This window comes from Dromiciops gliroides, chromosome 2, assembly GCF_019393635.1.
Source record: "Dromiciops gliroides isolate mDroGli1 chromosome 2, mDroGli1.pri, whole genome shotgun sequence".
Lineage (NCBI taxonomy): Eukaryota > Metazoa > Chordata > Mammalia > Microbiotheria > Microbiotheriidae > Dromiciops > Dromiciops gliroides.
This window is the reverse complement of record NC_057862.1, coordinates 270,932,161-270,944,369: the sequence shown is the minus strand read 5'-3', so window position 1 is coordinate 270,944,369 and position 12,209 is coordinate 270,932,161. Positions and strand designations below refer to the sequence as shown.

The window sequence follows — 12,209 nt, the reverse complement described above, 5'->3', positions numbered from 1 at the left end:
ATTCAAATCCCACTCCTAATGTTTTTTTATTTTTGTGACCTTGGTTAAATAACAATCTTCCAGGGCCTCAGTATCCTCGTCTATGAAATGATTGGTTGGACTAGATAATCTCTGAATACATGGAATACAGAAAATGTTTTATGATCCTTTCTGAGCCTATGTATAAAAAGGAGTAGACATTTAAGTAAAACAGAATTGAAAAATGTTTGCTCAAAGACAGGGATTGCTAAGTGTTATTATCAAGAAATGACTCTATTCCATCTTTGTGACTGGGATGGATTATGAATCCTACCATCAAGAACCAGGGTGTAATTTAACCTGGATCAATCATGTATACCAGGCTGTTTGCTTCAATGGAACTGAATGATATGTTGACACTGATCCCTAAGCTTTAATAGTGTCTAAATGAACATACAAAATGTGAAAACTTGCTAAATGTATTTAGCATATGACTAAAAATTAAAGATAAATTCTATTTGAGAATCAGAAATTGATATGTAGTATATTTTGACTGCACCTAGCATATTATCTCACATATTGGAGTTTAATAACTATTTACTTAATTGAATGCCAAAGTATTAGGAGAATATATTTTCCATAGCTCTTGACAATTAAACTAAAAGAGCCATCCCTTCCAAAGTGAGCTGGTGTTATGAATGGTCAACTTGTTCTACTTACCTTTTCCCCATACATTGTTGTTCTTTTTATACCTCTGGCAGACACAGCCTCAGTCACACTAGATGCAGTCAATCACCTTTAATTCGTTATATTTATTACTTATTTTCTCACACTGACAAATCCAGTCTTTGTGGGGAAGAGAGGAGACACAATCTGGTACTTTTCTAAAGAGGTTCTTTTTGGGATCTGTCCTCAAAGTTGGTAGGACAGACATACATTTACATTACATAACTTCAAACATGTTTTTGCATATTTACTTTTATGTTTGCCATGATCAGCCAACCAATAAAGTTGCTACTTAGGGAGTAGCAGCATCTTATTTTCTTAAAGAATGCTCATTAAGATGAATCAAAATCTTTATTTGATCTTTCTCCAATTATCTCTTTGTGTTTAGCATAAAGGTTATAAACTGCTGATTCATTACAGGGCTTGTTATGTCTTTACCTTATTAAGTGGTTATATGGCATTCCTATAGCTATTACTAAGAGGTATTTTTTTTCCTCCCATATAGCACTATATTGGTAAACAGTTGTGTGGTGGGTATTTTTATTAGCATATTATCACATTTTATTAGCATGCAATATAAATTAACATCCATCTACACAAAACAATAAATTTTGTACTATAGGAGATAGAGAAAAAGCATTACTGCAGATTATATCTGGCAACAGAAACATTTGCTCTTTGTTACCATGTCCCTCATATTTCTCACCCATCCCCCACATGCCATTTTATTTAAGAGAAATCCACAAAAGAGTAATGACTTATCTTATAATATTACAATACAAATCAATTGTATCCTAGAAAATATAACTTATTGCTCTTATATACTTAGCTTGTCTTAGCTTCCAAAATCATCCTGGCCTCTTCTAGTACCAATTATGAAGTAGCTAATGGTTTTGGTTTGGGTAACCTGCTGTCATGTACTTCATAAGAAGGCTTGGTTTTATGAGTAAGTACAAAAGACAACCCCCCTCTATTACATAATTTCAAGGGCTCCAGAAAGGGGCCTCACTACTGAAAAAAAAAATAACAAAACATCTTACCATTTGCTTGTTGATGCCTAGCATTCCTTTAATAGGGAACAAAGACTTTCATGCTACAATAATAATAATAATAATAGCTCAGATTTATTTAGTACTTTAGAGTTCATAAAATACTTGACATTCATTATCTCATGATCCTCCTAGATACCCTTTGAGATAGGTGATATTATTAGTTGCATAAGGAAACCAGGGCTTATTGAGGTTAAGTAATGAGGCAAAATTTTAACCCAGGTCTTCTTGAATCCAGATTCAGTGTTGTATCACTCAGTGAGTGGTGCCTCTATAGTTAGAAATGAGATCTGAAATACAAATATAACTGATTTAGTAGTGAATGATATTGGATACGTTCCTGAAAGAAGTTTTAAAGGGGAGAGATGAAGAGGACATGTAAAGTGATGTGTTATGGGAAGTCCTGTGTGAAAAAAATGAGAGTTTTCTTGCTAAGGATATCTTTTGTCTCCTTAGCAATTTTTGTGTCTGGCTGTTTCTGCCCTTGGATTGTTTAATGACAAAATTAGGTGGTAAATGTGAAAGAGATTTGAAAATCGAGGTACTATGTATAACACGATATACTACAAAGAAATAAAAAGTACCTGGATTCACGTCCTGTCTCTGATATAGAATCACCTTGTGACTATGAACAAAAAACTTTAGCTCTCAGTGTGCTAGAAAACTTTCTTAGATTGAATTACAGATGAGTTGCTGAACTCTGTGGGTGGAGAGAGTATCTATATTGGGAGTTTTCTAAATAGATAAAATCACAATTGTGGACAAGGAACAGTATGTTGGAGATGTTGACTAAGACTTTTAAATCCCTAAAGATATTCATTTCTTCTACATTTTAGAAACAACTTAAACTCAGACAAACTAAAAGTTTGACACAGGCTTTTCAGTCTGCTGAATCAATCACAGAATGACATGTCAAAAAACATTTTACTAATTAACCTGAATTACTAGATCATAGCTCTTTATACTGTTGGTGAGGAATATCCCTTCCATGAAAATAATCTTTGGAATGAAAATGTACTTTAATATTCAGTTGAGAACTTTAAGAAGTCTCTTACTGCCTTTGCAATTTACAAAAAAAAAAAACCCAAAACCAACAACATCTTAATAATTACGTAGAGTGAATTGTGTATATTTGCCTCCCTCCTGTCATCTCCATTATTTAAAAGATGTATGCAGTACCTTATCATGTAATACTAATTTTCCTTTAGTTGTGTGCAATATTGGTATGGAATCTCATGCTTCTCAAAAGAGTCTTTCCTCAGGGCTCTGTTCTGACCAAATATTATGCCTTACCTGAGCATTAGCCTATTGAATAGGATTCTTTATTTTGTCAGTTTAGTATCATGTTCTCTTTCTAATTTGGGGGTAGGCAGGTGGCACAGTGGATAGAGTGCCAGGCCTAGAGTCAGGAAGACTCATCTTCCTGAGTTCAAATCTGGGCTCAGATACTTACTAGCTGTGTGACCCTGGGCAAGTCATTTAACCCTATTTGCCTAAAAGTAAAATGAGTTGGAGAAGGAAATGACAAACTATTCCAGTTTCTTTGTCAAGAAAATCCCAAATGGGATGATGAGGAGTCAGAGTGAACAGAACTTTCTTTCTAATAAAAAAAAAGCTACCCATGTATAGTTTCCAGACATTCCTAAGCTTCATTCATTAGGACAATTGACAGTGCAACCTTTCCTTCTAAATACAATCAAATGTGATATGGCTTGCTTCTACTATTTCCCAAAGAATTTTATAATATAAATGGGAAATTATTTTTCCAAGCTTAAAGAGAATTATCAGACCAAAAATTTAAAAATATATAGGTTAAAGAAACAGATAATGTTCCAAAGAGAATAAACAAAAACCTTTATTAAGTGATTAATGATTGTAGTGAAGAAGGAAATGGCTTTTTAAGATGATTGGATCAAGTAATTTTAGCCATTTGAAACAGATTCCTTAGAAGAAGTTACAATCGTCACCAGAGTAAGTTATGGTACTATAGGTTCAATATGATAAATTGGATACTGAGTCATACTCAGAGTAAGGAAGATCTAGGTACAAGTATAGCCTCTGATATATGCTGTCTATGTGACCCTGGGCAAGTCATTTAATATCCCAGTGCTCTAGTAAACTCAAACTATAAATTCTGAAGAAATTCCCTCATACCAGTGAAATCAAAGATCTGGCCCCTATCCTCCTAAAATGTCTGATCATTATCTAGCTTTGTAGAGAGTGGATATATACTACATAACATGCACAATAGAAGAAATAATTATGTTTCTAGGCCCTCTTATTCTTTGAGTTATAGTATAAAAGGTTTCAGAGTTTTCACTGAATTACTTATCACGGTCACCCATTCTTTTGTGTTACTGATAATGATAACCTACAGCCTCCCTTTGTGCAATGGCATATAGAAGTCCTAAGTATAGTAATTTTATGTACTACAAAAATTTACTTGAAATCCCCTCCATGATGAAAACACATAGTTCCTAACTAGTGTTTGTGTGTGTGCAGCCCTGTGCTAGACCCTATGTAAGTCAAATGGAGCAAAACCCATTTCTGCTGTCTAGGAATTTAGTTCTCAAATTACACAATGGCCAGATAAATGTTAGTACCTATAAAATCATACCACATATGTGAATATTTACAGTATTTATGTGTTTTGTATTATGGGATAGGAATTATTTCCTGGAAGTAAGAGGTTAGGTAGGGTAATTGTGTTGGCAGTTTGAGTACAGTGAATGCCATAGAAAGATAACATGATAAACAAAAAAAAATATGGTGGCATGTTAGGATCAGATAAACCCACAATACTCCAAACATGCCCCTGTAAAGCAGTGTATCAGAAGAAAAAATTCTAAAGAAAGCCAAAGAAAAATAGCTATAAGTTCTATTCTGTCTCGTACTATACAAAAAAGATGTCCATATCCTGAAGAAATAAAAATGTATAAACAGTTCAAACCAGCAGCAGAAGATAAGGCATGTAGTTTAGGACCCAGGAGCTCTGCCCCAGGAGACAGAGCCAGACGAATGCCCAGGCAAGGTAGCTCATCTTTTCATGGTAGCAGGGAACAGGGTCAGATCAGCACTCAGGCAATTTGAATTTGATCTAGCACTTTGGCTGTCCATGCCCAACCCAGAGAAGCAAGGCAGTTCAAAACAGAAACTGTATCCATAACATAGCAGGACACTGGGACAGATCACCACCCTGTCAACCCACTTCTGAACCACAGCAGTAGAAAAAGCAGGGGAAAGAGCCAAGTAGTGTTTCAGAAGCAAAACACCTGGGGTTTTACAAGAGGTTTGCAAACAGGTACCAGTCAGGGTCATAGCAAGGGGCAGAATTTACTCACCCATTAAATGGAAGCTGATAATAGAATGGATTAGAAATCAGAATCTAACGATATGTTCTTTTGAAGACACACACGTGAAACAAAGAGACACACAGAGTTAAAAAATAAAGGACTGTGGCAGAATCTATCAAACTTCAAGTAAAATAAAAAAAGCAGGGGTGGCAATCATGATCTCTGACAAAGCCAATGTAAAGACAGACCTAATTTAAAGAGATAATCAGGTAAACCACACTTTGTTAAACAGGCACCATAGACAATGAAGTAATAAAAAAATTATGTTTCTTTGATGAAGGTATCATTTCTCAAATATATAATGGACTGAGTCAAGTTTATAAAAATAAAAGCCATACCCCAATTGATAAATAGTCAAAGCATATAAACAGGTAGTTTTTGGAAGAAGAAATCAAAATTATCTGTATCCACTGGGGTAAAAAATTCTCTAAATCACTCTTGATTAGAGAAATGCAAATTAAAATAACTCTGAGATACCAACTCACATTTAGCAGAAATGACAAATGTACTATTGATGGTAGTTTGAACTGATCCAGCCATTCTGGAGAACAATTTAGAACTATGCTCAAAGGACTATAAAACTATGCTTACTCTTTGACCTAGCACTAGGTCTTTACCCTAAAGAGATTAAAGAAGGAAAAGTATATGTGTGTGTGTGTGTGTGTGTGTGTGTTTGTGTATGTGTGTTTGTGTCTACTCATCAAGTGGGGAATGGCTGAACAAGGTGTAGTATATAACACTGATGGAATACTACTGTACTGTGAGAAATGATGATGGGGATGGTTTCAGAAAAAAAAAATATGGTGAGACCTATATGAACTGTTGCAAAGTGAAGTGAGAAGAACTGGGATATTATCATACAGAGTAACAGCAATGTTGTTATGATGACCAAGTGTGAAAGACTTGGCTACTCTGATCAGTACAGAGATCCAAGACTCATAATGAAAAAAATGCTCTCCACCTCCAGAGAGAGATATGATGAACTCTTAGTGCAAATCGAAGTATAATTTTCTCATTCTTTTCTTTTCTTTTAGTCATATGTCTAATATAGAAATATTTTGCAAGATTTCACATGTATAACTGATGTAATATTGATTGCCTTCTCAGTGATTGGAGGAGGTGTAGAAAGGAGGAAGTGAATTTGAAGCTCAAAATGAAAAAAAATACTTAAAATAAATAAATATTATCTTTAAAGAGATCATTGGTAACTTTGAAGAGAGTAGTTTCAGTTGATTTATGAAGTTAAATGATGATAGAGAGTTTAAAAGGAGATGAGAGGAAAGGAAGTGGAAGAATAGATTAAAAATGATTTTTCAAGAACTTTATCCCCCCAAAGAAGAAGGAATATAAGGCAATAGCTTGTGGTGATAGGTCAGATCAATTGTAATCCCTCAATAGTCAAAAAGCTTTTCCTTTCTTTTCCAGGAGGGGATTCTACCTTCCCCTGGAAACTAAACAATCTACAATCTCCATAGAACCAGCTAAGGGATTGACTAGGAATGCTTTGGGATCAGTTTGGACAATGCTATACTGATCACTCATCTTTTATTGGGCCCTGGATGGCAATAAATATATTTAAAAAGTGTGAGATTTTATGTCTGAAGTGTTCTGAAGAAAGTGCCATCATCCTAAACTGCTTCCTGGAGCATGTAAGGAGCAGCAAAACTGTGGAGTTAATATGAACAGATGTGTTCTTTTGAGGAAGAGAAGTAGAAGAATGTAGCAACATCCTGCTGAAGAATCTCTTCACTCAGTAGCACAGACCCAAGTAATCAATAACAAACTAGAAGGCTTCTACAGTCTCCAAAGTATTTTGAGAAAATCATTTGTTGGGGGCAGCTATTTGGTGAAGTCGATAAAGCACTGGCCCTGGATTCAGGAGGACCTGAGTTCAAATCCGACATCAGACACTTGACACTTACTAGCTATGTGACCCTGGGCAAGTCCCTTAAGCCTCATTGCTCTGCAAACAAAACACACAAAAAAAATTTTTTTTAAAGTATTTGTTATGTTATATCCCTGAGAGCACATATTCTGTTCACTTGAAAGCAAGCTAGTCCAGGAAGTGCTCAACCTGGCAGAAAGCAACTAAACCCATCATCCTCAAGGAGACCTGGGGCCAGAGTATTTTACATACACCCTGCTGAACATGCAAAAAAGCTGAGGTCTAAGCAGAAAGTTCAATGGAGTTAGTTTAGTGGCTCTTCTAATGCATTTCTTTAATGCCACTAAGAATTCTGTTGAAGGTTTTCCTCAAAATTGCAAAATCCCAGAATTTTAGAGTTAGAACAGATTTCAATTCAAAGAAATCTCCATTATAGCTTGTCCAGTTAGAAGTCATCTAGTCTCTCCTGGAAGCCCTTCAATGAGTTTGACCCTACCACCTCAAATTTTAAGATTTTCTTGGTATCAAACCCAAATGCATAGATTTCACTCTTTGCTATTGATTTCTGACCTTGGGCCAAACAGTAGATCTAACACCTCTGGAAATAATCTATCCTGCTCTATATCTCACTAGCATGATGTGAATTTAACTCCTTCCTATCTCCCTCAGTTGCTTCTCCCCTATGATTGGAAAGCTGGAGATTGGAGCACTAAGCTCTTTCCAAAGCTTTCCTCTACAGAGGGCAGGATTTAGACTTAGCAGCTAACTCTAATTTGCATCTGCTGCTGCACCCATGCCTAGTACAACCTCCCCTTATCAGCTTCCTTTTCTGTGTTGTCTTCTCCTGTTCAATTGTTGGTTTTTTAAAAAATGTATTTGTTTATTTTAATTTTTTTCAATTACATGTAAATATATTGAGTTCCAAATTTTCTCCCACCCTCCCTTTCCTCTCCTCTCCCAAAGCTAGTAAGCAATTTAATATAGGTTATAATTATTATAATCATGTTTAACATATTTCCACATTACTCATAATAAAAAGTAAAAACCACAAGAAAAATAAACAAGAACAATAACAAAAAAGCAACAACAGAAGTGAAAAGAGTATGCTTCATTCTGCATTCAGACTCCATAGTTATTTTTCTGAATATGGAGATCATTTTCCACCATAAAGTCTTTTGGCATTGTCTTAGATCATTGCATTGGTGAGAAGAGCCAAGTCCATCACAGTTTATCATCACAAAATATTGTTGATACTGTGTACAGTGTTCTCTTGGTTCTGCTCATTTCACTCAGTATCAATTCATGATAGTCTTTCCAGGTTTTTCTTAAATCCAACTGCTTATCATTTCTTACAGCACAATAGTATCCCATTACATTCATATACCACAACCTGTTCAGTGATTCCCCAATTGATGGGGATCCCTCAATTTCCTATTCTTTGCTACCGCAAAAAGAGGAGCTATCAATATTTTTGTACATGTGATTCCTTTTCCCTCTTCCATGATCTCTTTGGGATAGAGACCTAGAAGTGGTATTGCTGGGTCAAAGGGTATGCACAATGTTAAACCCTTTTGCAATGGTTCCAAACTTTCCAGAATGGTTGGATCAGTTTATAACTCCAACAAAAGTCTATTAGTGTTCCAGTTTTCCCACATCTCCAACATTTATTATTCTCCTTTTTTGTCATATTAGCCAGTTGGATAGGTGTGAGGTAGTACCTGAGACTAGTTTTAATTTGCATTTCTCTTATCAGTAGTGATTGAGAACATTTTTTTTTCTCATGGCTGTAGATAAATTTAATTTCATCATCTGAAAACTGCCTGTTCATCTCCTTTGACCATTTCTCAATTGGGGAATGACTTGTATTCTTATATATTTTTTTTAGTTCTCTATATATTTTAGATAAGAGGCCATTATCTGAAAAACTATCTGTAAAGATCATTTCCCAGCTTTTTGCTTTCCTTCTAATCTTGTTTGCATTGGTTTTGTTTGTAGAAAATCATTTTAACTCAATGTAGTCAAAATTATCCCCTTTGCATTTAATAATGTTCTCTATCTCATCTTTAGTCATCAATTCTTCCCCTCTCCACAGTTCCAACAAGTAAACTATTCCTTCCTTTTCTAATTTAACTATGGCATCATCCTTTATGTCTAGATTTTGTACCCATTTTGACTTTATTTTGATGTATTGTGTAAGATGTTCTATGCCTAATTTCTGCCATGCTATTTTCCATTTTTACCAGCAGTTCCTGTCAAATAGTGAATTCTTATCCTGGAGGCTATAGTCTTTGGGTTTATCAAACAGGAGATTGCTATATTCATTTTCTGCTGTGTTTCATGTGCCTAAATTTTCCACTGATCCTCCTCTCTATTTCTTAGCCAGTACCAAAATGTTTGGTTAATTGCTGCTTTATAATATATTTTTAAATCTGGTACAGCTAGGCCACCTTTCTTTGCATTTTTTTTTCATTAATTCTCTTGATATTCTTGACTTTTTGTTCTTCCATATGAATTTTGTTATCACCCATTATATTGTAAGCTCCAAGAGGTCAGGGATGATCTTTCTTTTTCTTATTTATTCCTCTAGCACCTAGCACAATGCCTGGCACAGTAGGCACTAAATAAATATTTATTTAATTTATTGTAAAAACAGTTAAACAATATTATTTCTTTAATTGATACTGTCTCAGCCTAATATAATTTAAAAGGATAGGATAATAAGGAAAGAGATTGGAAACAGAAAGAAATATAATTGTAGCAAAAAGCAAAATAATGGTAATCTAATTATTTTTAAAACTGAAATCCTTGGCACTCTGAAATTATAAAAGGCCATTTAATATAACATTGAACTTTCTAAATTTATGCCCTTTTTTGCTTTCTAGGTTCCAGATTCAGAGAGGGTCAGCTGATCCAAATAATTATAAGAGCTTGGGAGATAGCTTTCTCAAAATTTACCATACAGAAAGGTAGGTATATTTCTCTATATAGAGAATAAATATAAATAATGACTTTGAAATAAATAAATGTGTGTTTGTGTATGTGTATACATATGAGCATGCTGTTCAATCATTATTTACTTGTGTCCAACTCTTTATGACCCTATTTGGGATTTTCTTGGAAAAGATATTGGAGTGGCAGCTCATTTTACAAATGAGGAAACTGAGGCAAATAGGATTAAGTGACATTCACAGGGTCACATGGAGGATCCAGATATACCATTCCCATAACAAGAATGACATGAATGAATACACCAGAATCAGATATGCTAAATGTTTTTTGTTTTTTGTTTTTTTTTTGTCTCTGTTCCTCCTTTGGGGTATCTAAGAGACAGAAGACTAAGCCTGGAGTCAGGAAGATCTGAGTTCAAATCCAGCCTCACATACTTAATACCTGTATGATCCTGGAAAAGTCCACCAGTTTACCTTAGTTTCCTCATATTAAAAAGGAGTATAATGATAACACTGACCTCCTAGGTTTGTTGTGAGGATCAAATGTGATAATAGTTGTAAAGTGCCTGGTACAAAGCATATTCTATATAAATGTTAGTTGCTTATTGTTATTATTATTTCCCAAATTTCCTCAGTCCAAGTTTTTACTCAGTGAAGACTTCCAAAATATTTTAGATATGTTTTCAGAAGCTCTTTTCATAGGGACATCTTGGTACAATGGAAATTACCCCTCACTGGGAATCAGGACACAAATTTCTGGTTTAGACATTGTCTAGACATGTGATCTTGGATAAGACACATGAACTTGAGATTTAAGGGCTTTATTTTCCTCATGTGTAAAATGAAGGGGTTGGATTAAATGACTTTTGAGTTTGCTTTCAGTTATAATGTTCATTTGGCTTTAATAGAATGGCTTGAAATCAGTAATAATAATAAAAAACCCAGTAGAATGTTAGCAGATTCTTAAGTCTATGGGGAAGAAATCAGACTCCTGTAAATACTAACAAGAAAAAGGGATATGAAAGGGCATAGATATTGTGTTAACTAAATTCAATAAGACGTGGAAAAGATGTTGGAATATGCTTCTGTGCATTGGCATCTATACATCTCAGTAGTTGATTCACTAGTGCGTATGGTGTCTTGCTGACCTAATTAATTTTTCACTTAACTTACTATCTAGGAATGACTTAGGTATCATGCCAGAGGCATTTATTTTACTATTTCCCATTTAACATGGGGATTTTTTTAAAATCTATTTTTTTTGGCAGGCAATTTGGGTTAAGTGACTTGCCCAGGGTCACACAGCAAGTAAGTCTGATATAGGTTGTATATGTACAGTCACATCAAACATATTTCTACATTAGTCATCTTGTGAAAGAAGAATCAGAGCACAAAGGAAAAACCCCAAATAAACAAAAAAATAACAGTCCCAAAGTAGAAACAGTATGATTCAGGCTGCATTCATAATCCACAGTTATTTTTTCTGGATGTTGAGCATATTTTCTATCATGAGTTCTTTGTAACTGTTTTGGATTGTTGCACTGCTGAGAAGAACCAAGTCTATGCCCATTGTTCATCACACAATGTTGCTGTTACTCTGTACAATGTTCTCCTGGTTCTGCTCCTCCCAGTCAGCATCAGTTCATATAAGTCTTTCCAGGTTTCTCTGAACTCCTCATGCTCATTGTTTCTTACAGCACAATAGTATTCCATTACATTCATAAACCACAGTTTGTTTAGCCATTCCCCTATTGATGGGTATTCTCTCGATGTCCAGTTCTTTGCCACCACAAAGAGAGCTGCTATAAATATTTGTATACATGTGGGTCCTTTTCCCTTTTTTATGGTCTCTTTGGGATACAGACCTAGCAGTGATACCACTGGGTCAAAGGGTATGAGCAGTCCCATGGCCCTTTGGACATAGTTCCAAATTGCTCTCCAGAATGGTAGAATCACTTCACAGCTCCACCAACACTGCATTAGTGTTCCAATTTTTCCACAGCTTCTCCAACATTTATTATTTTCCTTTTTTGTCATATTAGCCAATCTGATAGGTGTGAGGTGGTACCTCAAATTTGTTGCATTTCTCTGATCAATAGTGGTTTAGAACATTTTTTCATTTCTTTATCAGAAAACTGCCTTTTCATATCCTTTGACCATTTCTCAATTGGGGAATGACTTGGATTCTTATAAATTTGATTTAGTTCCCAATATATTTTATAAATGAGGCCTTTATCAGAAATGCTGGTTGTAAAAATTGTTTCTCAGTTTTCTGCCTCCCTTCTAATTT

General features: G+C 34.9%; 1 protein-coding gene across 2 annotated transcripts in view; it reads left to right on the top strand.

Moving 5' to 3' along the window:
* Positions 1-12,209, top strand: part of SLC25A21 (solute carrier family 25 member 21) — a 745,362-nt gene that overhangs the window by 496,190 nt on the left and 236,963 nt on the right. For both annotated transcript variants that reach the window (XM_043989383.1, XM_043989381.1), the window contains exon 3: positions 9,854-9,937. In XM_043989383.1, coding sequence (XP_043845318.1) covers positions 9,854-9,937 — 84 coding nt within the window. The remainder of the gene's footprint in view (positions 1-9,853; positions 9,938-12,209) is intronic.